Source organism: Hypomesus transpacificus, chromosome 16 (genome assembly GCF_021917145.1).
Source record: "Hypomesus transpacificus isolate Combined female chromosome 16, fHypTra1, whole genome shotgun sequence".
NCBI lineage: Eukaryota > Metazoa > Chordata > Actinopteri > Osmeriformes > Osmeridae > Hypomesus > Hypomesus transpacificus.
This window is the reverse complement of record NC_061075.1, coordinates 2,575,391-2,602,749: the sequence shown is the minus strand read 5'-3', so window position 1 is coordinate 2,602,749 and position 27,359 is coordinate 2,575,391. Positions and strand designations below refer to the sequence as shown.

Below are 27,359 nucleotides of genomic sequence, written 5' to 3'. Positions count from 1 at the left end.
ACACAGACCTTCAACACCCATCTGGACCAAACACAGACCTTCAACACCATCTGGACCAAACACAGACCTTCGACATCATCTGGACACAGCACAGGCCCACAACATCTATTCTGACACAGCACAGGCCCCCCAACACCCATCTGGACCTAACACAGACCTTCAACGCCCAGACTGGTCCCAGCAGAAGCCTTGAACATCAAGACTATAAGACCACAAGGACCCAATGGAGGGAATGAGATGGAGGAATGAGAGGGAGGAATGACAGGGAGGGGGGTAGAAGTATAGACATGATATCATCAGACTTATCTGGTGATATCAAGCATTACACCCTGACATACACACACACACACACACAAAAAACACTCACACACACACACAAACAAGGCCCATACAGACAGGCCACACACACCCGCAGACAAGACGATGACACAGACACCAAACCAACGTCACTGGAATGTTTTCAGGTTCGAGCCGGAGGAGAGATCATAGAGGTGGAGGAGGGAGTAGGGAGGAGGGGAGGGGTTAGAAGGTTACTCACAGCTTAGGTTTAGGCTTGGTGGGCAGTGGAGGCCCCTCCTTCACTGGGGCTGGGGTCGAGGCTGGGGTCGAGGCTGGGGCAGAAGCTGGAACATCCATAACAGACTCAGGTGGAGGAGGGGGGGGGAGGTGGTCTCTGGGTGGGCTGTGGGGAGGTGGGGGGATGACGGGTAGTCCTTTGCGACCTGGCCCCGCCCCCTGGCTTGGCTCCACCCCCTCAGGGCCTGTCTGGACCGCTGACACGCTCGGCCAGATCTCCACCTCATTGACATGGTAACCCTCCACGCTCAGCGGGGCTTTGGGCGGCAGCTCCAATTGGCTGATCTCGGTGGGCGGGGGGGGCGGGGGGAAGGCCTGGGCGTCTTCCAACATAGTGTTGTCCCCGTATACGTCACCCCTGGTTACGCCGTTAGTGGGCAAGTCTTCCGCTGCTGAGAAAGAAAAACACACATCATCTTAGCTTACTATTCCTCTCATCCTACCGTCTTTCAGACAAAATATCCATAATCTGTAGTATTCCCAACTCTAACCGTTCACCCCAGCTAGGCAATTAACCCTAACCATCTTATTTATAAAGCTATAAATATAATAAATTTCATTATTTAAATCAGACTGTCCAATGGTAGAGTGGATGATGCTGAAGGGCGGGGCCTGTCAGACACACCTCCAGAGACGTGGAGGTGGGCGGAGCTGCTGAGGGACCCGTAGGGATTGGTGACGGTGCAGCAGAACACGCCCCCATCCTCTGGGAACGCCTCCGAGATCACCAGCGTGCAGATTTCCTCTGGAACACAGAACACGGGTTAGAACTCTGCAAAGCTGTGACAGACAGACAGAAAGACAGACAGACGTCAGAACGATTCAGAGTGCTACTGTCATGAACACCTGCTGCATGTGAGTCACACTGTTCCAGACGGGGAAACTTTCTCTACGTGAATGTACACAGACAAAACACACAACCTCAGACACACACACACACACCCTCAGACACACGTGTGTCACAATATGGCTGAGGTCAAAACAAGGTCACAGGCTGATGATGTCAATCACGGTCAGACAGACAGCCGATGATGCCATAACAGCAAGAGCAGGATAGAATCTGCGGCTGTTGACAAACAAGCAAAGCTGACAGGAAGTGATGTCGCTCTTACCTGGCTCTGCAGCGGAGCGGGGCTCTGTCGGAACACAGGGTGACAGGGAGAGAGGAGAGGAGGAGAGGGAGGTTAGAGGAGATGGAGAGAGGTGGGACGGACATGGAACACGTTTGAGGCTGTCTCGAGGCTGGCTCGTCTTACTCTTCTGAAGGACGCGGAAGTCTGGGGAGTCCTGGATCTCCTGGCCCTGGCGGAACCAGCGCACCTGCAGGGGCGCGCTGCCCCGCACCCGGCACTCCAGAACCACCACCTGGCCCTCCGAGGCCTGGGAGTCCACCAACACCTGGGGGGGGAGGGAGAGAGAGGACAGAAAGAGTGAGGAACAGAGAGAGAGAGAAAGGGACAGAGACAGGGGTGCAGGGTCAGCAGACTCTGACCCCAGCAATAACACTCCATCACACAGCAGCCAATCACAGGGCAGCCTGGAGTGTCACGGAGACAGAGACAGGAAGTGATCCATGAAGAGGCCCTCGTGGGCTCCTACTCCCTCTCCAAGCTGTCAACACGCCTGAGAACAAACCCCCTATCAATCAGCAGTGTGTGTGTGTGTGTGTGTGTGTGTGTGTGTGTGTGTGTGTGTGTGAGGGCACATGTGTGTGTGGCCTAGGTGACTTCAGGGATGAGTAACTACCCAGCCACTCCTGGAGGAGGACAAGACAAACAAATGTGTTGCGTAACGAGGGATGAATTAGAGGAGGAGGAGGATTTAGAGGAGAGGAGCAGAGCTCATGGCTCTGTCTGGCCTTTTTGAAGATCTTCCCCCATTACATGACTCACTACCTGGTGGGAGGGAGGAGAAGGGCAGGAAGGGAGGAGCGCAGGAGGGGAGAAGGAAAGGAAGGAGGAGAGGAGGGAGGTGGAGGGAGGGAGGGAGGAAAGGAAGGAAGGAAGGAAGGAAGGAAGGAAGGAAGGAAGGAAGGAAGGAAGGGAGGAGGGAGGGAGGGAGGTGAATGGGCGTCTTTCTAAGTGCTTACCTTAGTGAAGACAGGGGGGGCCGCGACAGGGCCGTCGCCCCCATACAGAGAGACTGGACTCTGCATCTGAGAACACAACACACACACTCAGAATGGAACAATTGCTGTGTGTGTGTGTACATGTGTGTGTACATGTGTGTGTACATGTGTGTGTGTACCCGCTGAGTGAAGGGCTGGACCAGGGTGGAACGGTGAGGTGGGGGCTCCGAGGTCTTGGGGGAGGAGGAACGGATCGTCAAGGAGACAGAGGTGGTCTTCTTCTGAACCCTGTGTGAGAGAGAGAGAGAGACAGAGAGAGACAGAGAGAGAGAGAGACAGACAGACAGAGAGACAGAGAGAGAGAGACAGACAGAGAGACAGAGAGCGACAGAGAAAGAGAGAGAGCACAGAGAGACCAGTTAAACAAGGTCCATGATGTCCTGACCCTAACCCCACCCCTTCAGGTGAGGATATAGCTGATCTGGGGTTTCTCTGGTCATATCTTCTCTCCTCTCACAGAAACAGCTGCAGTCTCTTTCTCTACGCTACAAAACCCGTTTTTACGGTCCCATTTTCACCTCGTAAAGGACTAAGGGGCCTTGCAAAACGGTTTCCCCAGTGACTGGGAGCATGATGTCACTGGGCAGAGAGTGCCAAGACGCTAGTAAACAGACAAGGGAGGCGTCTGGTAGGTGAGAGATATAGAGACAGGGAGGTGAGACGTACAGACAGGGGAGGTGAGACGTAGGGTCTCAGAGGAATGGGGGAAGGGGGTCAGAGGTGAGGGGGTCAGGGGTCACATACTGAGCCATGTCTCCTGACCGGTGCTTGGACGCCGAGCCCTCTCCTTCTGAGTCTGAAGACGAAGCTCCTAAAGGGAAGCACAGCAGACGAGGAGGAGACATCATGACATTCCAGAACCACGCGGAACATTCTACAGCCTGCACGCCACGCCACTGCGGTTCAATTCTAGATCCTGAGCCTCGGGGCGTTCAATTCCAGAACCTGTCGAACACACTCCTTTACTGAGGGAACGTTCTAGAACGTTCGGGATCGTATGACTCCATTCCCTGCAGCCCGGGCTAAGACAGTGAAGACCGGGACAACAAACCCTGATGATCAGAACAATAATAGCCCTGGTGATAAGCGGGCTAGCCGGGGGGTCCTATGCTACTCCAGCCACCTTCTATGTAGACCTCGGCCTCTGTGTGGTCGGCGCCCAGGCTGTTGGATGCCACGCAGGTGTAGCGGCCCGTGTCGTCCTCGAACGCCTCGTTGATCACCAGCGTGTGCAGGTCGCCGTCGCGCCACACCTGGATGTCTGGGCTGCTGTGGAGCTCCCGGCCCTCGCAGAACCACCTGCACACACACACACACACAGACACAGACAGCATGGAATAAGAAATGAGTGGGGGCATGTCTGAGAAAGTTTTTCCCCGTTGAAGAAATGGCCCCCTCGGGGCACCGTGTTACAGGAAGCCGCCACACCTCCACCCTCCCTCCTCTTCCCCTGTCTGGGTGGTTCTATAGTGTTCCAACCCCTCTCCACCCTTCTGAGTCAAACAGAATCGACAGTCTCTCTCACCTCTCTTCAAAACCAACTAAATCAGCTACCAATTCACACACAAACACACACACACCAGAGCCCATGTTTCTGTCTCCACCTCTTGACCCCAACGTGGTATTGAAGGAGGAATAGGAGGAGAAACGGGAATAAATCAACCTGTCGGAAGCACAGCTGTTCCCTTCTTCTGCTCACCACCCCCGTGGGATATTCGGGCCATCTTGGATGAAAATTCCCAGCATTCCCCTGCCTGGTCCTGCTCGCCTCTCAACACTCCTCCCGCCCTCCCGCCCGCCCTCCTGCCTCTCCCTGATCAGAGAGCTGCTCCTGAAGGTCAACTCTGGGGGAAGCAGAGAACTAGAAGGTTCTGTGTGGTGGATGGAGAACCTACAGCTTGGGGGTTCGGTTGGACCAGTCAGAAACAGAATCCCTTCGCAGCGAGAAGCACAAGGAAACCTCACATTAATCCAGCAGTAATGGGCCTACCATTAGGCACGATGACTGAGTAAACAGTCACATACAGATTTGTTCTTTGTTTAATTCCAACACCTCTTAGCCATGCACTGAGGAATGTCCTGAGCACCAGGGAGGGGGGAGAGAAACAGGGGTAGAGAGGGGTAGAGAGAGAGAGAGACATAGAGAGAGAGACAGAGAGAGAGAGAGGGAGAGGGAGAGAAAGTGGCACACAGTCACTTTGTGAGGAATTTTTAACGCTTTTGAAGATAAAACCCTCGAACACCCAGTTCCTTTCACACACCCTGTAACACAATGACATGATGAAACACACGCACAATGGTTGTGTGTAGGTAGCCAGTAGTGCCAGAGAATCGGAGTGGTACCTGACTGTAAGTCCAGGCCTCTCCTTTTCCTCTGGAAGCAAGTGAGCCAGGTCTCAGCCCTATCACTGCTCTCCAGCTTCCTGCTACTCAACCCCACACCCCTCATCACTTAACCCTGGCCTCTCTCTACCTCTACTGGCCTCTCCCTACCTCGACTGGCCTCTCCCTACCTCTACTGGCCTCTCCCTACCTCGACTGGCCTCTCCCTACGTCTACTGGCCTCTGCCTACCTCTTCTGGCCTCTCCCTACCTCTACTGGCCTCTGCCTACCTCTTCTGGCCTCTCCCTACCTCTACTGGCCTCTGCCTACCTCTTCTGGCCTCTCCCTACGTCTACTGGCCTCTCTCTACCTCTACTGGCCTCTCCCTACCTCTACTGGCCTTTCCCTACCTCTACTAGCCTCTACCTACCTCTACTAGCCTCTACCTACCTCTACTGGCCTTTCCCTACCTCTACTGGCCTCTACCTACGTCTTCCGGCCTCTACCTACGTCTTCTGGTCTCTCTCTACCTCTACTGGCTACTCCCTACCTCCCTTAGCCTCTCCAGTATGTGATATCCCCTGGTCTTCCCTCCTCTACTCTCCCCCCCCCCCCCCCCTCCTCTGTCCTGGTCTCCCCTGTGTGTGCTGTGGTCTCTCACTGACCTTGTCTCTTATTTGCTGCTGTTGAAAGTTTTATGAAGCTCAGTTTCAATATAAACCCAGGAGTAGAGGCCAGAAAGAGATAGGGGTGGGAGGGGGGAGGGAGAGAGAAAGAGACAGGGAAATAAAACACACTAAAACCCAAATACTTTACCCCCTATGACAAGTTATCTTCCCCCTCTAGAACCAGGAGCAAACCTGGCAACCTCCCCTGGAGCTCTCTGCCCTCTCTAGAACCAGGAGCAAACCTTGCAACCTCAAAGAGGTAGGTTAGCATACAGAACGATGCTGGTGGAAGTGCTCCATGTTTAGGAGGACAGCTGGGGAGATGGATTGTGTGTGTGTGCGGGTTTGTCTGTGTGTGCGTGTTTGTGCGTCAAAGAGAAAGAGCGAGAGAGAGCAAACTGTGCTGAGAGAAGTGTATGAGGCAGCTGAAATCCCCCCCCCCCCCCCACAAACACAAGACACACATTCCTACACACACACACACACCACTGTCACCAATATCTAAGTTTCATCAGCCCACATTATTGTAGTGATTCAAATTGTTTCAAATATGGTTCACCAAACTGAAACAGACGTGCACTAGTCAACATAAAAGCTAATGATAAGCTATCGTCTCCTATCAGACAAGACTGGGAGGAGTCTGAAGTGAAAGGTCAAGTATCAGTGAGTTTGTGAATGTGTGAGTGTGTGTGAGTGTGTGCGTGTGTGTGTGTGTGTGTGCGCGCTTTACACTGGGAGGCCCAGAGAAGAGCAAACACACTTAGTGCACTTTGTCAATGAGTGACCTGAGAAAAATGATTCTAGGTATACACACAAACAAACTATGCTGGGGTTACGCTATCAAAACCTACAATCTTACTATCCACTCCAGCAGAGAAACAATCCTATTGTGTACTTCAATATGTCTCTCTGTCTAAATAAAGCATCACCTTTATCTTTACCTTCTCCATGCCCCCCTTCCCCTCCCCCTTATATATATATATATATCACACTGCGATGTGGTTAGTCAACACAGACTGGCCGTTGACTCTGACCACTGAAATACTACAGAACTACGCACTCCCGACCCTCGATCTTCAGCTGCACTCTCTTCATGCACTATTTTTACGTCGCCTTGGATAAAAGCGTCTTCTAAATGAATGAAAAGTCAATGCACAAGTATATACCGATCCCTTGGTGCAAGCTCACAGGTTCACCACCCAATCTGCCTCGCAGTGGAGCTGACAGGTACCAGTCATGGGACAACATTCCCCCACAAGGCTGCGTGTGATACACGGACCAAGCCAGGTTTGGCTCAACTCTAACCTTAACCCCGACCCCTCTACAACACTACCACCAGTGCGGCGTTCACAGTTCCTTACCTGAGCTAGCGTTCGGCGGTCGCTCCCCTGTATCACCGTGATGTCACGGAAGGCTTCCTCACTCACAGAGAGACGAGCCACTGAGCTGCTACTGCAGGCTCTCACACATCCTCCCTGACACACACACACGCACACACACCGACACACTGGGAGGGTGGGAGGAAAAAGGAGGGAGGGGGCAGTTCGGAGACATGACAAATTCCACACAAGTAGAGAGAGAGAGAGAGAAAGAGAGAGAGAGAGAGAGGAAGAGAGAGAGAGAGAGGAAGAGAGAGAGAATTATGGAGAGAGGGGAGGAGGGGAATCTTGACTTTAACAAAGTTGGACTCTTGTCCCTTGGCATGTTTCCAGAAACCTCTCTGTCTGTCTCGTACTGACAGCATATCTGACCTGGGTGACTCCCAGAAGAGCTCCAGACTTGCTGGTTCCAGCCCCCCCCCCCCTCCCCCCTCCATCATCCTTGGTACACCTCCCGTCCCTAGAACCCCCACCCCGTCTCTATAACAGGAACACCAAAGGAGTTCGTTGATCCAACGGTTTGTCCTGCAGACCCAGTCAAGAGTGAGATACGTGTGCAGGCCCCTCCTGGCTGGTGAAAATAGAGAGGAGATAGAAATAGAGCACTTAGAGCAGGCAGCACCTGGCTGGCTGGAACAGATGGCCCTGAACTCTGTATGATTGTACCCCATGGACTGACACACACACACACACTGTGCTGGGTTGTATTTGTGTGTTTATGGTTTCTAAATCATGATGGGGTGTGCTAAGCCATTTTTTAAAAGGTTTTCAGGTCAATGAGCATATACAGATTCCTCAATTTGATAGGAAATACTTAACCCCCCCCCCCACACACACACACACAGCATAAAAAGCACGATCCAATTACACATTTCTAAACAATCTTGCATGGAATCACACCCGCGTACACACACTGTATCACTGTTTAGAAGGTCACATCCGGGTCACATGGCATCACATGGAGAAGGGACCGCGTTGTCACGACAACCCCTTGTGTTTCCCAGGGCAACCAAACAAGGCAGACCCAGAGACATGGAGGCTGGCTGGCTGAGGGGACATTTAAATCAACAGATGTGCTGATCAGTCAGACATTAATTCCAGCGACGCAGGCCAGCAGTAGAGTCTGATGTTCACAGATCTGTTCCACACAAACGACAAGCAGAGCCCTTAACTACGGAGGAAATAAACACTGTGGTCTGGAGAGGTTGTGTTGCTGCTGAACAATTGCTGCTGAATCATTACCCAATCACTAGAGAATCACTAATGAATCGGTACAGAATCACGAACGAATTGTGACTGAATCAGCCTGGATGTTCAATCTCCGATCTCACGTCTCCTCTTCCTGCTCGTTAGAGGACAGGTTCTACAGTGAGGAACTCAAACACACCTGGAACCCTCTGGAGCCCGACACAACTTAATCCTTCACTAAACGCAGACACACACACACTCTCCACCGTTCCCCCTCTCCTCTCCTTCCCATTAAACTGAGTCTCCTGTCCTGACCCCATGTCTGTCTCTATGACATCATCGCTGAAGTACAGGGGAGGAGAGGAGGGGATACCGTGTGTGAGGGAGCTTTACATGAGCTGTAATGTTGTCACATATCGGGAGAAGATGTTTATGAGTCCCATGTCATGTCTGAGACTGGTCGTAAAGCAGACCTTGGTGAAACACGTGCACACCACCCACACCCACGCACGTGAAACCAGCCCTGGCACACACACACCACCAAATCCTGACACACACCATCACATGCCCTGGCAGGCTGGCACACACACACACACACCAGCCCTGGCACATTCACAAGAATGCCGACCGACTGAAAACCCCCTCAGTGTCAGATCAAAGGGGACAGATGACTGGGTTTAGTAACCACGGTAACCCCGCCTGATCCGCCATGATGGATGGCTATCGAGTCACCCAGCAGGTGAGCGGGGGAATGCGGCCCAGATCACTGATCCCAGCCCAGCCCCAGGGTTTCTGCTGACTCACACCCCCTGATGACAGTAAGAACACTGCACACATTTAACAGATGCTTTTATCCAAAGCAACATACGGGGGGGGTGGGGTATTTGAACCTGGGATCTCTTGTTCCACAGTCCAATGCTCTACCACTGAGCTATAGCCACCTCAAACTGATCCCAGAGCAGAAGCACACAGCTGCACCAGCTTTCTTGATATCTCATATCAACTTTTAAGTCTGTGTGATGGACTGTAAAGTATGCCTGCAGCCGTGTAGAAAATGTTTGTGGTCCAACACACTCGTACACAGAAACTGAAGTTAAACACAAGGCGCAGTGAAGACACCCTGTAGTGAGATAACAGGGACTAGGATACTGAGCTGCTCAACTGAATACTGATGTTTGCGACCAAGTGTGCGGGCGTGGTGTCTTTCGAGTGTGATATGTGCGCTGATTGGTGTGTGAGAGTGTGTGTGGAGGGTCTGTGTGACGATGAGGTGGAAGTGTTTACCTAAGGAGCTGAAGAGGAACATCTCTCACGCTTGGAGAGCTCTCAGCGCCTGTGGTTTCAAGTTACTACGGATACCCTCCCCTTCCTCCTCCACCCTCCTCCTCTGCTCCTCCTCCCCCCTCGCCCCAGTCTCCAGGTGTTCTGGGGTAAGACTCCTCCACCCTGCATGTCTCCTCCACCCTGCATGACTGCAGCCTTTGTCTACCAGGGACATGCTTTGTATCCGACCTGGTATTCTACTCAACTCTAGGGAGCTCCCTTCCAGAACCCTCCCTTGCATTCTCTCCATCCTTTTGCTTTTTTTACCGTCCTACCCCACTCCCCCTCTCTCTACCCTACTCACCCTTCCATTCTCCTCTCTACCCAGCCTCTCCCATTCTCCTCTCTACCCAGCCTCTTTCCTTCTCCTCTCTACCCAGCCTCTCTTCTTATTCTCTATACCCAGCCTCTCTCCTTCTCTCTACCCAGCCTCTCTCCTTCTCTCTACCCAGCCTCTCTCCTTCTCCTCTCTACCCAGCCTCTCTCCTTCTCTCTACCCAGCCTCTCTCCTTCTCTATACCCAGCCTCTCTCCTTCTCCTCTCTACCCAGCCTCTCTCCTTCTCCTCTCTACCCAGCCTCTCTCCTTCTCCTCTCTACCCAGCCTCTCTCCTTCTCCTCTCTACCCAGCCTCTCTCCTTCTCCTCTCTACCCAGCCTCTCTCCTTCTCCTCTCTACCCAGCCTCTCCCCTTCTCTCTACCCAGCCTCTCCCCTTCTCCTCTCTACCCAGCCTCTCTTCTTATTCTCTCTACCCAGCCTCTCTCCTTCTCTCTACCCAGCCTCTCTCCTTCTCTCTACCCAGCCTCTCTCCTTCTCTCTACCCAGCCTCTCTCCTTCTCTCTACCCAGCCTCTCTTCTTCTCCTCTCTACCCAGCCTCTCTCCTTCTCCTCTCTACCCAGCCTCTCTCCTTCTCCTCTCTACCCAGCCTCTCTCCTTCTCTCTACCAAGCCTCTCTTCTTCTCCTCTCTACCCAGCCTCTCTCCTTCTCCTCTCTACCCAGCCTCTCTCCTTCTCCTCTCTACCCAGCCTCTCTCCTTCTCTCTACCCAGCCTCTCTCCTTCTTCTCTCTACCCAGCCTCTCTCCTTCTCCTCTCTACCCAGCCTCTCTCCTTCTCTCTACCCAGCTTCTCTCTCCTTCTCTTCTCTACCCAGCCTCTCTCCTTCTCTCTACCCAGCCTCTCTCCTTCTCTCTACCCAGCCTCTCTCCTTCTCTCTACCCAGCCTCTCTCCTTCTCTCTACCCACACTCTTCTCTCTCTCTCTCTCTCCTCTCACCACACCCTATTCTGGTCCTTTACTGAAAGCCCTCCACTAGACCACAACTATAATTACAGTTTCTGCAGTCACATGGCACAAACAATAAATCACACACACAGGATCACACACACTGTTATATACACACAGGGACATACGCACACACACTTCTGCTACACACTGTTATGCACGACATCTCACACACGCATGCACACAGATGCACACACACACACAAAGTGAGGGGTTATGGGGGTCATGGGGTGGAAGGAATTGGGAATATCTGCTGTTAGTGTCCCAGTGAGGAACAGATTGTCTGCTGTTAGTGTCCCAGTGAGGAACAGAATGACGCATCTTAAGGGAGAACTGCAGATCGCCCAAACTGTGTGTGTGTGAGAGAGAAAGAGAATTTGTGTGTGTAAGAAAGAAAGAGAATGTGTGTGTGTATTTACAGGCCTGCAAGGGTGTCAGTCTGACGTAAAAGTCAGTTCTCACCATGCTGACCTGGGTGCGTGTGTGTGTGTGTGTGGGACCATGCTCGTTTTTGTGTATGTGTATGCATATGCGTGTGTTTGTGTAGTAATAAGGCCAGAACTTTAATGAACAGCAGGACTGGCTGCAAAGTGCTGTACCCTGTTAGCTCACTACATTCTTACACAGCAACATGTTACCTAAACACTCACACACACACCGTCGTGCACCAAGGTCAGTCTTCAGCATGGTGAGAACCAACTTCGACGTCAGACTGACACCCTCACAGGCCTGTAAACACACACACACAAACACACACACACAGACACACACATGCCATGCTGACGCCTAAAAAGGAGGGACACACAAAGTGTGTCGATGAAAACACAACCCTTCCTTGGTAAAGTCTGTTTGTTCTCCTGAGGGCAAGCGGAGAAGCTGGTCTTTTTAGACAGGGATCATATATTTGATACATTCCAACGTGGGTTTCAGGAATGGCGTCTGTTGGAGAATACTGCCTTGTTTGGGACTCTTCCCAGAATTCCTCCTGGCTCCTCCGGTTCCTGTGTGGGTCTGTGTGCGTGTGTGCGTGTGAGAGAAAACGTGTGCATCTATATCTGTGTGTATGTGAGCTCGTGTGCGAGTGTGAGAATGCGAGCATGTGCGAGTGTCTACGTGTGTGTGTGTACATGTGTGAGTTTGGGTATGTGTGTGTGTATAATGTGTGTTCCTGCACACAGCTGCCTCCTTCCTTCTCTCTCCTAGTTTAGAAGAGGCCTTGTTAGCAAGACGAGCATGCATGGTAATTACATGACGCAGCGAACAGAATGTCTTTGATGGAACTCGACCATTAAAGATGCATTTCCCCCTCTCTGTGTGGCAGCGAGACGCTCTGTGGTCAAGAATAGCCGCAAGACAGAACACAGACAACCTCCAGCGACCCTCGCAGTCCACCCCCCAGCCCAGGGAAGCCAGGCTCGGCAGGGCCCCGTACGCAGGAACATTCTGAGGTAGGTGTACGTGTCTGCCTGTGTGTGTGTCTGCCTGTGTGTGTGTGTTATGGTTAGAATTAAAGCCATAGAAACCAAGATGAGGCAGTTCTCTCCTCCACTCCTCCCCTCAGGAAATGTGGGGTGTGCACGCACACACACTCCCCACCCAGGTAGAACACGCACATACAGGCACACTCCCCCCACCCACCCAGGTGGCACACACACACACACACACAGGCACGTACACATGCATGTATATCCGGATGATGTCTCTGCTGGTATCTCTCGCTTGATAAGATTAGCAGGAGGATGCTAAGAAACATGACAGACACATAAAATGGTTCACTTGGCTGTCTTACAATTCAGCACATGCACACACACCAAACCTGGTCCACCTGACTCCTCTAGGAGGTCAGAAACCATCTCCAGCAACAGGCGAGCTGAATGCCCTACATCACCACGACTCTTCAGTTAACACACACCCCTCCCTCCCTCACTCCCCCCCCCCCCCCGTCACCCCCCCCCCCCCATCCCCCCCCCAAGGTCTGGCGGCCCTGCCAGGCTATGTCAGTGTTCTTGTGTGTTTGTCTCAGAGAGAGATGGATGAGGAGCAGAGGAGCAGTGTTTACAGGAACTCCACTCACATTCTCCATGAGCTGGGTTAGAGGCCGTCTGTGTTTACCTCCTCCCACCTCCCCCCCCATTCCACCTCCCTATCCCCCCTCAAAACCTACCCACTCCCCTCTACCCCCACCCCCCCTCCCGGATCACAAATAGAAACCCAGACAGGTGGTGATATACTTTCACACCTCCACGTCAACATGTTTCCTTCAAGTGTTCAGGACTTCCTGGACAGTTCAGTTGGTGCTGTTGACTAATACTGACAAGACAAGGTTTCCCAACGAGATCACCTCAGAGGCCAACCCCGACACCACACTGCCCCCTGGTGGCGAGAGGGAGCAGGGGAGCACTGCTACCTGGACACAGTGCACCAGTCTGCAGTCACAACGACTTCTGCCCTCTAGAACCAGAGCGCTGTCTAGTGGGGATCAAACAACAACAGGAAAATGTGAATTATAATAAATAGAGATATAATAACACAAGTGTGCAGAACACACAGACTCAAACAATGACAGGGAGATTTGGTATTCTGCATGGTGTTTGTTTTCGTACGTTTCCCTTCCCTCCTTCCTCTCTTCGTTCCCTCTCTCTATCCCCCTCTCCTGTCTTACTCCTCTCCCACCTCCGCAGAGCCTTGACGGTTTCACTTCACTTTTCTCTCCTCACGTTCTCTTCGCTTGCTCCCTCCTTTCTCCCCTTATCCCCTCTTCCTCCTTCCGGACCTCTGCTCCACATTTCAATTCACCGAGAAGGTGAGGAGAGGTAGAAAGAGGGAGGGGATCGAGAGAGGAAGAGGTTGAGAGAGGTGGAGACATGGAGAGAGGAAGAGGTTGAGAGAGGTGGAGACATGGAGAAAGGGAGAGAGGAAGAGGTTGAGAGAGGTGGAGACATGGAGAAAGGGAGAGAGGAAGAGGTTGAGAGAGGTGGAGGCATGGAGAAAGGGAGAGAGGAAGAGGTTGAGAGAGGTGGAGACATGGAGAAAGGGAGAGAGGAAGAGGTTGAGAGAGGTGGAGGCATGGAGAAAGGGAGAGAGGAAGAGGTTGAGAGAGGTGGAGACATGGAGAAAGGGAGAGAGGAAGAGGTTGAGAGAGGTGGAGACATGGAGAAAGGGAGAGAGGAAGAGGTTGAGAGAGGTGGAGACATGGAGAAAGGGGAGAGAGGAAGAGGTTGAGAGAGGTGGAGACATGGAGAAAGGGGAGAGAGGAAGAGGTTGAGAGAGGTGGAAAAGGGGAGAGGTATAGAGAGGGATAGGTGGAGAGAAGGAAAGCACCGTGTCATGGCATTGCACTCATTCCGGGTTGTGGCTCCTGTGAGCCTGGGCTCTATTAATACAGGAGAGGAGGAGGCCTCTTATAGCCCAGCAGAGATCCATGTCCCACCCACCCCCCCCCCCCCCACTCCACTTCCCACTCCCACACAGGTCTCTCTCCTCTGGGTCACAAAACACTCTGGCGGGACAGGACCTCAACAAACACACACCTCCTTCCCCTACCTCCCTCACCATGCTCTATTCTTCCTCTTCTGCTCCACCTCTTCTCCTGCGCTCCTGTTCTCCTCCCTACCCTCACCCACCTCCCCCCTCTTGCTCTCCCCTCCAACTCGCCCCCTCTTTCTCCCCTCCACCCAGCAGGGGCACCCTGGCTAGGGGCTAATATCTCCCTCAGTGAGCATGTATCTTGTACGTCTCTGTGTTTAACAGAGCAGCACCACAGTAAACAACATCATGGAAGGAGACACACTCAGACACCAGAGAGAGAAAATAGGTTATTTATAGTTTGTGTGGAGGGGCCGTCCATAAGGCAACAGACAGGGAGTGTTGTCCCTCAGGATGGTGCAGCTATCGAAGGAACCCTCTGACCTGGCAGCACCTGGCTGTTCGCTAGCCGCAATGCTAGTCGCTAGCAGCTAACTACTGCCTGCTACTCGATGGTAAGTGCTGGCCGCTAGCTGGTAACCGCTACCCACTAAAACGCGCCACCTGCAAACCTTTAGACGTTAGCCGTGATGACGCAGAGTGGAACTCCCCTTCACACAGTGCCAGAGTTCTGAGAACGACCTGTCAACAAGACAACTCATACCTCCTGCTGCTTCCCCCCCCCCCTTTCTAAATTCCTGCATTGCCCCTCTCTCTTGAACCCTCTCTCTACCACACACTCCCCAGAGGAAATCACTCTCCTCTAAAGACCCACTCTCCTCTAGAGACACACTTTCTAGAAATCTGCTCTTCTATACAGACTCACTCTTCTGGGACAGGAAGGAACTAGCGGCAGACCAACAGGGACATCAACTGTCTTGCAACAGACTAAATATAGAGCATCTGTAACTGTACTTCTCAGTCCTGAGAGTTTGTGTGGACCATAGATACAGTATATGGTGTAGTAGACAGAGTGCGAATGATACAATGACAATCGGGGGGGTCAATTTATTCTCCAGGGCGTGTATCGACCCCCCCCCCCCCGACCTATTGTTTTTACCTCTTTTGGGGGGTCAGACCCCCCCAAACCCCCCTGTAATTTGGACCCTGGTAGTAGACACACACACCACCACTGTACTACTCAAGTCTAATGCGCAGAACACACAGGCCAGAATTAAAGTGTGTGTGTGTGTGAGAGAGACACATAGAGATCAAGTCTGGTGTGTTGAATGTGTGTAGATAGATAGATACCCTTTTAAACAGTGTAGCCAGTGCTCCTGTGCTACGGTGGGTGCTAACCAGTGATTATCCTGCCCTGTGCTCTAGAACATTCCAGGCATAACAGACAACCACTGCCCCAGAATCCTCCAGTGTTCACTATCTTGAAACACACAGTGCCAAACATGTACCATGGACGGCCAGGGTGTGTTTTGTGGTTTTATTGATTTATTTATTGCTTGATGTCTTTCTTTTTTCAAACTTGAGATTACCTAGCCAATGGAGGGCACACTGTATGTAAAACATTTAGAACATGTTTTTTATGACTATTCTTACACAGTCAGATCTGTCTTCTGGATCTATGGTGAGGTCCGCAAATTCAGAAACTTCTACAAGGTGTCATGGTTCAATAACGTAAATACGAATAAATAAAAACTTGTTAGCCACAATAATACAATCACGTGAGCTAAAGGTTTTCCCAGATTACTCCGCAGACTCGGAGGAACTTCATGAGGAACCAACGAACTGTTTCTTCTTATGAAGCTGAACTAGCTTCATCAGAAGAAAAAAATACAGGTCATGTGACCACACAAACCAGGAAGTGATAAAGGTGAACTCCCTTACCTGACCAATGGCAAGGGGTTTCCTGTCACCCTGCACTCCAGCTTGATGGGGCTCCCCTCGGACACCTCCTGGCTCTTCAGCTTCTGGGAGAAGCGAGGGGGGGAGAGCTCCCCCATCTCCCAAGCTCCCTCCCCCACCCCACAACCCCCCTCCGGTCTTGGCCCCTCCCCCAGCCCCGGAGGCTGACCACATGTGGGAGGCTGGGGCTGCGGGGGAGCAGACCCGGAGCCTTGGTGGGTGGGGCCTAATTCCTGGTTAACGGGGCCTGATCCCTGGTGGGCAGGGCCAGGGGCTGAAGGGGCGGGGCGGTGGGCGCGGGGGGACAGGTATCCGCTGTCGGGGGAGGAGGAGTCATCGTCCACCTGCTGCTCCAGCCGCACGGAGCCCTTGAAGATGGAGGACAGCTCCTCGATGAAGGTGGCGGCCCGGCTGCAGAACTCCGTGGCGGATGCCGCGCGCTCGTTCAGCTCCAGGCCCGCGTGCACCAGCCTCGGCTTGTCCTGCTTGTACACCGGGGGGATGCTCTTGTGGCAGACAAACTTTTCAGGCGAGGCTGGGGATCCAAATGAGGCCTGCTGGGGCCTGGTGAGGAGGACGCTCTGGCTGGAGGTGACCTTGACTGGGACTCCCTGGTCTGGGGAGAGGGGTTTACTGTGCTGGGGTGGGATAAGGGGAGCGCTGGGGCTGTCTGTAAGGGGGAGGTTGTGGGGGAGAGCCAGCTCGTGGGGGGAGGTGGGCGTTCGGGGGTCTCCTGGAGTCTCCCCGAAGGCCTCGAAGGCCAGATCCAGACTACGGTGAATCTCCTCCGCGCTGAGGAACGCAGAGAGCTGGGAGAAATCTCCTGAATCCAGCTCCGCCGACGCCGCCGAGTCCAGGAAGAGATCCCCCTCAGATGACGCCTCCGAGAACACGCCCCCATCCCCCTCCAGTCCCCCTTCCGGATCCTTCAGCAGCACAGATAAGGGGAGTGGCTGGTTCCAGCTCCCGTCTTGCATCCTGTAAAAAAAACACGTGCGCACACACACACAGTTATGGTGGAATGAGAAGTACCACAAGCTGGACACCAAATATAAAAGACTTCCATGTTGAACAATGAATCCACACAAACTGCACACACCCTGTACACACACACACACACACACACACACACAGACAGACAGTAGCGTGAGGATACCTCAGTCTGGTACACAGTGGGAACAGCTGGGGGGTGTTAACACGCCTGCTGGGGGCTCCTAGTTGGCATGACTGGTATCTGTCACTCTCTCCCTCCTTCTCGGCTTGAATATTTTCCCTCTCGTCTTTACTCATACTCTCTCTATACTTCTCAATCTAACAATTCTAATTTTTACCCCTCTCTCTGCATCTCCCAATGCAATTTTTTTTATATAAATCTCTCTCTACTCATGTCATTATATAAATATTCTCCCTCTTTCAAGATTAATAATAATGTATTCACTTAGCAGTTGAAAGCGAAATAAAAGGGGGATTTGAAATGATGACTTCTCGATCTGCGGTCAGATTCATTCTAATGCTCCCCCACTGAGCTATACATATCCCCAAACACCATAGTTCCAAAGGTCAATGAGGTCATTCCACAGCCGAATACAGAACAAGGCAGGATATTCTTAAACAAAAAAACGGGACCAGTTCCTTTCAGGGAGGGGGGGGGGGGAGTAGACATGTGACAGGAAATCAGATATGTTTACAGGTTAGCATGCTGCACGTCAGCATGTCAGATTGCCTCAGTGCTTTGGTAGGTGTTCGTTGGTACTTTACTGGTATGTTTCAGAATCAGGACCGATAAGATGTATGTAAGTGTGTGTGTGTGTGTGGTGTGGGTAGTAAATATGTGCTTGGAGTGTGCGTGTGCAAGTGTGTGTGTCAGTGGGGGTATAGATACCAGAGTGTGACATTCTGCCTGACATGGCATCCTGAAGACCAGCTGTTGTTATTTTTAATTCCCCCGGGCTACGTTATACAGCATTAGTGCAATCTAACACACATACACACTTTCATGCACACAAACCCAAGCACACACACACACCACACAGAAACTCTGTCAGACACACACACACACGTCATAATGTATAACACACACATACTGATCAATGCCTTCAGTGTGCCACACTTTCACACAGACATGCACACTGAGTCTGAGGTCTTGCTGTCAGTCAAAAGAGTAATACAGAAAGAAGGCAACTAGAATGATTGACAGAAGGTCAGTTACTGCCACAGTCAACTGAATGGAGTTGAGCCCACCTCAGACTTTCTCTACTTTGAAACCAACACCACAGAAGACCAAATGAATATTAACCCGTAACTAAATATGTTGCCCATGGTGATGGCCTTAGTGAGAAGAGCAGCCCTGCAAAGCACGGCTCTTCTCATGTCATTAGCGGCAACAACTGTCCAACACGAGTATACTTGTTCTGTGATGCCTCAAACCACAAAAAGGATTCTTCCACTGTGAGGAAACCAATCCTCCGGAACATTCCGGTATTACCGCCAACAACAACAAAAAACGCCAAAAAGACAGACCCTACCTTCTAGAGTGTTCAGTATTCTCCCAGTACAGCGAGCCCAGCTTTCTCCTCAGGTGAAGTGTGTGTGAGTACAAATAACAACAATAACGTCAAGCGCCTCTTTCCAGAAGAGCTGCCTTTTTGGTTGGGCAGTTATAGGAGGTACTCGTAGCGGTTTGGGGTCCACTGAAGTGTCCTGCTGTCCCATCTGTCCCTGCTCTGACCACTCACTGTGTGGGGCTATATTTGGCCCCTGGTTCAGGTTACACTGCCAGAACGCTGAGGGAGAGAGGAAGACAGAGAGGGTTAGAGAGTGGAGGGGGAGAGAGAGAGAGGTAAAGAGTTGGAGAAAGAGAGGTAGAGAGAGAGATGAAGTTAGAGAAAAAGAGAGTAGAGGCTAACCATAAGGGAACAGATCCTTAAGATGATATCATCTGACGAGTAAAGGCAAACATAAACACAAAGAATAATCACCTTTAGGGTGGCTCCAACTACACATTGCACCCAGAGACACTATGACCGACACAAAGGATTTGTGAAATAATAATGAGCTCTTTTTCTCCTGCACAGTGAGCATCTGGCAACTGTAACCCTGGTGACAGCATGCTGGCTTGAAGTAGAGGTCAGATAATAAAAACATTGTTTATGCTTCATGTTCTTTACATTCACAAGTGCATCATTCTTACAGTATTTGGGTGGGCAGTGGTCTGTGTTAACCACACTGCAGAAAAGCAGCTGCATAAAACACTTCCAGGTTTCCCTCTGCATTAATACTCCGCCTCTACTACATAGTGACTCATAACTGCTGCAAACGCAGACAGACACAGCGTGGCTTTTGAGATCTGCAGGCCCGCCGCTATTTCTGGGCTCGCTATCATGGACTGTCTTAACACCACGCAGCTATTTTAGTTCTTCTACAATCTAATGATTAGAGTTATAAGTGCTTTTAACGAGGCAGGGAAGAAGGTCCATCCAGGCCGCTCTATCAAACCATCAAACACCCGTCTATGCACCCACCATGACACCAATTCGGAAGCGTGCGTGTATTCACCCACACGCACACACCTGCGACGGATAGACCCAATCACCAACAAAACTACCAAGTAGCCTAGTTCTACAAAACAACCAAATTATGAACTCATCGGCTATAATAAAATACCTACGACTATAAAAAAATACATTATTAGCAGTAACTAATAAGTAATACGTAAGTGATGGTTCCGGGGGTGCAGAAAAATAACTTTAGACACTTTCGAGCAGTTAAGCACGCCACCTAGGGACAGTATGGTCTCGAGAATTTGCTTCAATTCAGTTTGTCAGCTCAGGCTTTCCGTTGTCCGTAAATATGATTGGTTGATACGGAATGTGATGGTGGATACGGAATGTGATGGTGGATTGAAACACTGTGAAGGAGAATCAAAATAAAAGATCAACATTGCTGCATATGGAAACATTGAACTAAATCTCAGCACGGTAAAACTGAAGTTTATTTCCTGTCTTTTAGCTTGGCTGTTAATGATCTAGCTACAGTATCTAGTCAGTGTCATCATGTGAATGCTCTTTGCCATTTATGCGTCTGCAGATCAGGTAGCTAACAAGTAACAACCTGTACAGTAGCTAGCTACTTGTTAATCCTTCATTCTGACACTGTCTGCTGTACAGTTCCCAAAATGCCTGCGTTTCGTCAAGTGGGAGAGAAGCAGCTTCCAAACCCCGTGCTTTGCATGGCATGGTCTCCCAAAAGAGACCTCATTGCCCTCGCGAACACCACCGGAGAGGTAACGTTAGACAAATCACGGTTTGATGTTCCTAAATTAAATTGATTCCATGTTTCCCAACACAGCCATGTCTATTCGCGTCTTTGCAGCTGCTGTTGCATCGTCTGGCCAATTTCCATCGCGTTTGGTGCTTGTCACCCAATGAGAACACAGGGAAAGAGATTACCGCGCTAGCTTGGAGACCAGACGGCAAAAGTAACAGATGTGACCTGTTAAGTATTTAATTAAAGTTGCGCCTGTCGTTTTTTTATTGACAGTTTGACCGCGAGTTTGTGTTCCTCTATGCAGTCCTAGCGTTTAGCCTCGGGGACACCAAGCGGGTGGTGCTATGTGATGCGGAAAAGGCGGAGATCCTGCATCTCTTCCGGGTGGAGAACCCCATTTCCTGCATGCATTGGATGGAGGTTCTGGAGGAAAACAGGTACGTGTGTGTACAAGTTTCTGCATCTGTCTGTCTGTGGGGTGGACCTAGGAAATGTTTGTCTTGAGTTGAAGCGAATTATTTGACTTTTGTGGTTGGAAACATGTTCATTGTGTTTCAGTGTCCTCAGTTCATTCTACAGCTCTGAGGATGAGTCCAAACTCTTTCTTCCCAAACTGCCAACACTTCCTAAAAGGTAATAGTCTTGACAGAGGAAAAAGACCAGTCATACGCTTAGGTACCATTTACAAGGCAGCCATGCAAAATCAACTATTTGGTTTGTTTAAAAAACAGTAGTACTGTATTTATGTACATACTGTACTTATGTAGCATTCTGTATTAACGTACTGTATGGTTTCTGTATTTTCAGCTACAGTACAACTTCAAAGATATTTAGGTGAGTCTCTCTGTCTCTCAGTGATTTGTCAGTGTGTTTTGATGATGTGTGTATGAATTATTCTGCCTCTGTTCTGTTGTAGCGAGGAGAGATCAGATGAGATCATGAACCTCTTAGGAGAAGTCAGGTGAGTGTTGAGATATTCTGCTTTCGACTGCTTCCAATATCTTCCTGTGGGATTGGATATAAGATTGGGGTATTTAGTCGCATGATGATGTATGTTTTAACACGTCCTGTGATTGACTTTCAGACTGAACATCCTGGTTCTTGGAGGAGGTTCTGATGTTGTGGAGCTGTATGCCTATGGGATGTACAAAATTGCTACTCTGTCAGGGGTAACTCATATTTTCTCTTACTCACACACTCTCTCTCTCTCTCTCTCTCTCTCTCTCTCTCTCTCTCTCTCTCTCTGAGTTGCTGGTCCATCAGCGGTCCTACTATCTTTTTGAAAGGATAGTGGATCGTTGTTATCCTGAGGGATAGTAATGGAGATCATAGCAGCTGTCCTTACCTTTCATCTCTTTATCTCCTCCTTTCTCTCTCCTCGACTCCCCTTCTCCTCTCATCCTCCTTTCTCCAGGTTCTGGGGACCAGTCGCAGCCTGTGCCTCTCCAGTGACCTCAAGTCCCTGTCTGTGATCACAGAGGTCAAGTCTCCTGACAACCACCTGGAGATCCGCTACATCCAGGTTTGCTATGGCAGTACTCTGCATCCAAGGCTCTTGATCTGTCTGTCTGTCCGTCCCCAACCCTCATAACACCCCTCTCTCTATTTAACCCTAACCCTCTCTCTCTCTGTCCATCCAACCCAAACTATCTCTCTCTCTAACATTTAAACCTCTTTCTCTGTTCTTCTAATTCTCTCTCTCTCTTACTCTCTCTTACTCTCTCTCTCTTTGACTCTCTCTTTCTTACTCTCTCTCTCTTGACTCTCTCTCTCTCTTACTCTCTCTCTTACTCTCTCTCTTTGACTCTCTCTCTCTTCCTCTCTCTCCCTGTGTGTTTCAGCTGGACACTGCTCTGCTGTCCGACTGTCTCCCCGAGGTGACGAGGATGGCTCGTAAGTTCACCCACATCTCGTCCCTGCTGCAGTACCTGTGTCTGTCGCTCACCTGCATGTGTGAGGCCTGGGAGGACATCCTCATGCAGATGGACGCCAGGCTCACCAAGTTCGTTCAGGTTTGTTCATGATAACGACGTTATTTATTTGACCGACGCATTCATCCAAATCGACATACGGTCCAGGAGGATTTTGGGATCTGCGGTCAAATGCTCTACAACTGAACTACAGAAAAATATTATACTTTAAGCATACTTGCAAAGATGAAGACACTTGCATATATTAAAGTTGTCCTAAAGAAGGTGAATACACAAAATCAGTACATTTCAATTGTGTAGAAAAATATAAATATAATAAATATTATTTAATATTATGTAATATTAGATTTAAGTATACTTTTTTTCTGCTTGTTGTAAATAATTGTGAATGACTGTTTTGTTGTTTAGGAGAAGAACACCAGCACTCAGGTTCAGGATGAGTTTCTGGAGCTGTTGCTATGGGGACAGTCCAGGTGACGTTTTCTGCTGAAGCCAGTAAACTTTACGGCAGATGTCTTTACTTAACTGTTGAAGCGGTACTTAATTCTAGAAGTGGTACTTCATTGTAGGAGTGGTACTGTACTGCAGAAGCAATACTTTACTGTAGAAACGGTTTTACTGTAGCCAGTACTTTGCAATAGTTTAATGTAAATGCAGTACTGGTAATGTCCTGTAGATGGAGTGTGTAGCCAACTTTGCATACAGAAAAGGTTCTTGAATGTTTTTCTTTACCTGACAAACTTAATGAGCCAAATCTGACTGACATCTCTGTCCTTTTTCAGTCCTGAACTTCAGGCCCTTCTAATGAACCAGCTTACGGTGAAGGTAAGAGGAATTTATTTGATATGTTTGTATTTTATCGTATTGTTCTGAAGTATGTTATGATGATTTAGCAGGTTTGAATTGTCTGGGTGAAGGTTTGAACTTGCAGTGTTGTTTTTTTCTGTTAGGGGCTGAAGAAGCTTGGTCATTCCATAGAATCCTCCTACACTAGCATCCAGAAACTGGTCATCAGCCACCTTCAGAGGTAACAACTCACCTGGTCCACTCACCTGACCACCTGGTTCACTCTCACCTGGTTCATCCTGACCTGAACAATGACTGACCGTTTCTGCCTCACTCTCTTCCTCTCTCTTACCCTCCCTCTGTATCTACTCCCTCCCCCCCTTCCTTCCTTCCTTCTCTCCCTCCCTCTCCTGCAGTGGTTCAGAAGCTCTTCTGTACCACCTCAGTGAGGTGAAGGGGATGTCTCTATGGAAACAGAAATTCCAGCCTCTGGGCCTGGACTCGGCTGCCATCGAAGGTAACGTGTCACGGAGCAACACTGGGGTCACAGTGACATGGAGGATGTCCTCTCTGTTGTGTGTTCTTAGTTTCTTTTTTTCCCCTCCTCTGCAGATGCCATCACAGCTGTGGGTTCCTTTATTCTAAAGGCCAATGAATTACTACAGTGAGTTTTACAGACTGCATGTTTACTGACCAATGATCTCAAAGGTAGTGTTTATGTGAAACCCTCCGGCCGTAAATTCTGGTGTGTGTATCTGTGATCATCTACCTGGTCTGGTGTATCTGTGATCCTCCTCCTCGTCTGTCTCCAGGGTGATAGACAAGAGCATGAAGAACTTCAAGGCTTTCTTCCGGTGGTTGTACGTAGGTGAGGTTTTGGTAAGATCGTGAGATGGAGGCATCTTTAAACGTAAGTTTAGACTCTTTAGGAGCTCCCTGGTTATGTGTTCACGGTTTCTCCCTTTCTGATAGCCATGCTGAGGATGTCTGAAGACCACGTTCCCCCTGAACTGAACAAGGTGAGAGCTACAGTTGCATTTTATTCATTTAGCAGTGGCTTTTATCCAAAGCGACATACAAAGAGTGCATGTAGAAAGTATTGCAGAAGACATACCTCTGATGTAACAATGCAATATTCAACCTGTCTGCTGACCTTTCAGATGACCCAGAAGGACATTGCCTTTGTGGCGGACTTCCTGTCTGAGCACTTCAGTGAGGTGAGCTGGGAAGACCGCTGTTTCCTTGTGTGTGTGTGCGTACGCAGACCAGACAGCCTCTCACACTCTCTCTTTCTCTTCGACAGAACGAAGAGCTGTTTGACCGGAAAGGGAAGTACTTCAATGTAGAGCGAGTCGGCCAGGTAAGAGTGCGTGTGAGAGTGTGCACGTGTGGTTGAGTTTGTGTGTGTGTGTGGGCTTGTATGACCTAGCTTAATCCTTCTGCTTGTGTTAATCAGTACCTGAAGGACGAGGATGAGGACCTTGTGTCTCCACCCAACACTCAGGGGAACCAATGGCTGAAGTTCCTGCAGGAGAGCACGCACCTGAAAGGTGACCTTTGCTATCTGTTAGCTACACGTGCTATCTGTTAGCTACACGTGCTATCTGTTAGCTATCTGTTATCTGTGAAACTGAGTTGTTTCAGGAAATGACTGTGCTGATCTATGTGGTGTCACTATGACGTAAACGTGACGTGGAGGCGTAACTAAAGATGTGTTGTTTCCGTGGCGACCCAGAGAGCCCCCTGCTGTTCCCCACTTACCCTCAGAAGTCGCTGCACTTCGTCAAGAGGATGATGGAGGCCGTGATCGAACTGTGCCTGCAGAAACCTGCGGTGAGTCCCAACACACACACACGCTCACATACATCACAACCTCACACACACACGCAGTAGGATATAAATGGCTGAGAGGCAGTTTCCTGGCATCACTGTGAAGACCAGCATTCAATCTGCTGAGTCAGCCCTTCAGCCTCTTGTCCTTCATGACTCAGTCTCTCTATTTTCTCTCTCTTGCTGCTGCTGTAACAAGCTTCATGGATACAAAACCATCCTAACTCCTGATTCAAGTCTTCCTTCTGATAATGCATTTTTACCGCATGATGTGATTGGTTAAAACGATCTGATGTTTCAGGAGGTCATTGGAAGGTCGGTGAAGCAAGCCGCGTGTGTGTCCCTTTACAGCATACCTGAAAGGTCAGAGGTCAACTCCTGTATAATGAGACAGAAGATCTAGTTTCTCCATTGAAATATTATTTCTTATTCTACAGTTGGAGTGTATTTTTGTACATTTACTTGTTTCCTTACTTGTGTTTCCTGTTTTTGTAGTTCGGAAAACACCCCCCGCCTCTTTGAGCTTCCATCTCTGTAAGTAGAACACATTAAAATGTCACATTTCACCGGATCTGTTATGTTGAAGGGATTGTAGTCATGAGATGGGGTCCAGAATGTAGTGGTGTGTGGGTGGAGGGTGGAAGATGAGGAGAATGAAGGGGGGAAGAGGTAGTGTGTGGGGGGTAGGGGTCCAGACTGATGTGTGTGTCTTGGGGGGTCTAGGTGGAACGACAGGAAGTCCAACATGCACACTGTGGTGTTCTGTATGCCGGAGGTCTCTCCCTGCAAACTGTTCCTGCTTCGGAAACCCACTGACCCCCACAGGTACAGGACTACACACAGACACATACATAACTAACAAACACGCACACAGACATATTTGATCCAAATCCCTCTGTCTGTAACTTGGTAAGTTGATTGTGTGTGTTTGAACTCCAACAGGTCTGTTTCTAACAGTCTTATGGCAATAGATCTAAGCGGTGTGTTCATCTCCAGTGTTGATGCAGCCCAGCCAGGAGTCCAGTGAGTACCCAACGTCTTCGAAGACACAGACACACACACACACATCTGTTCCCTTGGAGACGTATTTGTCGTGGGCCCAGTTGTGTTCATAACATTTTTGTTTGTCCATTTTCCTGTTTCAGTACCGGCCGTGTCTACAGTTGCCGCGACGCCCGTTTCTACGATGACGAGACGCTGACGGTGGTGCTGGGGGCGAGCGAGGAGGAGGAGGGAAGTGGCCGTGTCCTGGCCCAGCTCCCCCTAGGCCCCGCCCTCAGCCGCCAGGAAGACTTCAGCTGGGACCCCTCCCTGAGGTGCCACAAACACACGCTGGAATCCCCTTATCTTAAAAAAAACGCGCTTGTGGCCATTTGGACGGTCTAGCCATGCCACAGACATGCTTCTTCTCCTAACCCCTCATTCTGACTGCATTCTCAGGTTGGACCAGCAGAGCGGCGCCATCCCAGCGCAGGGGCTGGTGGTGGAGAGCCAGTGGAGGAGCCTGGACAGCATGACGGCCTACTACGTAGCTGTGAATGGGATCCGCAAAGTGGCCTGTGTGGTAAGTCTGTCTACTGGGTAGGGTGGGCTGGGTGGTAAGAGTCTGTCTCTACTGGGTAGGGTGGGCTGGGTGGTAAGAGTCTGTCTACTGGGGAGGGTGGGCTGGATGGTAAGAGTGTCTACTGGGGAGGGTGGGCTGGGTGGTAAGAGTCTGTCTCTACTGGGGAGGGTGGGCTGGATGGTAAGAGTCTGTCTCTACTGGGGAGGGTGGGCTGGATGGCTCCCTGGACAGACACATGCCTGGATCTGTTGTATGAGACCATGATGTGTTGAGGACAGGAGTTTTTTACCAGTCTCGTACCAACAGTGCTGTGTCCAACATGCCATGTACGGTCTTATACCTCCATGTCTCCCTCTCTACCCGTCTCTGTCTCTACCTGTATGTCTCTCTATCAGTTGAGCGCCAACCTGCGCCATGTCCGTGTCTTCGAGATGGACGTGGAGGATGAGGAGGACGAAGATCGGGGGGAGACAACGAACACCAGTGTGGACCAGGTGGGGCTGGATGATTCGCTGGCCAGCCAGGGGGGGGCAGGGGCCCAGGTGGGGGCCGGTGGGCAGGAGGAGGGTGTGGGGGGAAGTGAAGAGTCTCAATTGGAAGCTGGGGAAGCTCTGGAGATCTCCTAGTTTCCAAACCACACCTTGATGACATCACAGACTCTCCCCACCGGCTCCGAACTTTTATATCAGTTTATGGAAATTAAACATTTTGATAAGATTCTGTGGTCTCTGTGTTTGTTATGAGATCTACACTGTATATCAACAGTTTGAAAACTGTTGCTTTACACGT

At 50.4% G+C, this 27,359-nt stretch overlaps 2 protein-coding genes across 2 annotated transcripts in view; one reads left to right on the top strand and one right to left on the bottom strand.

The window, feature by feature from the left end:
* palld (palladin, cytoskeletal associated protein) overlaps positions 1-18,904 on the bottom strand; it is a 37,931-nt gene extending 19,027 nt beyond the window's left edge. The window contains 10 exon segments of the mRNA XM_047036754.1: positions 539-968; positions 1,202-1,321; positions 1,689-1,712; positions 1,833-1,974; positions 2,666-2,731; positions 2,824-2,932; positions 3,449-3,515; positions 3,828-4,003; positions 16,176-17,171; positions 18,719-18,904. Coding sequence (XP_046892710.1) covers positions 539-968; positions 1,202-1,321; positions 1,689-1,712; positions 1,833-1,974; positions 2,666-2,731; positions 2,824-2,932; positions 3,449-3,515; positions 3,828-4,003; positions 16,176-17,170 — 2,129 coding nt within the window. The 5' untranslated portion in view covers position 17,171; positions 18,719-18,904.
* A 1,146-nt stretch (positions 18,905-20,050) lies between these two features.
* anapc4 (anaphase promoting complex subunit 4) lies at positions 20,051-27,287 on the top strand. Its single transcript, XM_047036913.1, has 28 exons — positions 20,051-20,170; positions 20,360-20,475; positions 20,565-20,670; positions 20,764-20,896; positions 21,018-21,092; positions 21,267-21,293; positions 21,376-21,420; positions 21,544-21,628; positions 21,874-21,981; positions 22,301-22,471; positions 22,799-22,863; positions 23,173-23,215; positions 23,341-23,417; positions 23,593-23,693; positions 23,789-23,840; positions 23,989-24,044; positions 24,149-24,195; positions 24,337-24,393; positions 24,480-24,536; positions 24,633-24,726; positions 24,912-25,009; positions 25,308-25,369; positions 25,502-25,540; positions 25,730-25,831; positions 25,949-26,029; positions 26,152-26,322; positions 26,447-26,570; positions 26,966-27,287. The coding sequence occupies exons 2-28, from the start codon at positions 20,368-20,370 to the stop codon at positions 27,194-27,196; spliced, it is 2,415 nt and encodes an 804-aa protein (XP_046892869.1). The 5' UTR covers positions 20,051-20,170; positions 20,360-20,367; the 3' UTR covers positions 27,197-27,287.
* The last annotated feature ends 72 nt before the right edge of the window (positions 27,288-27,359 follow it).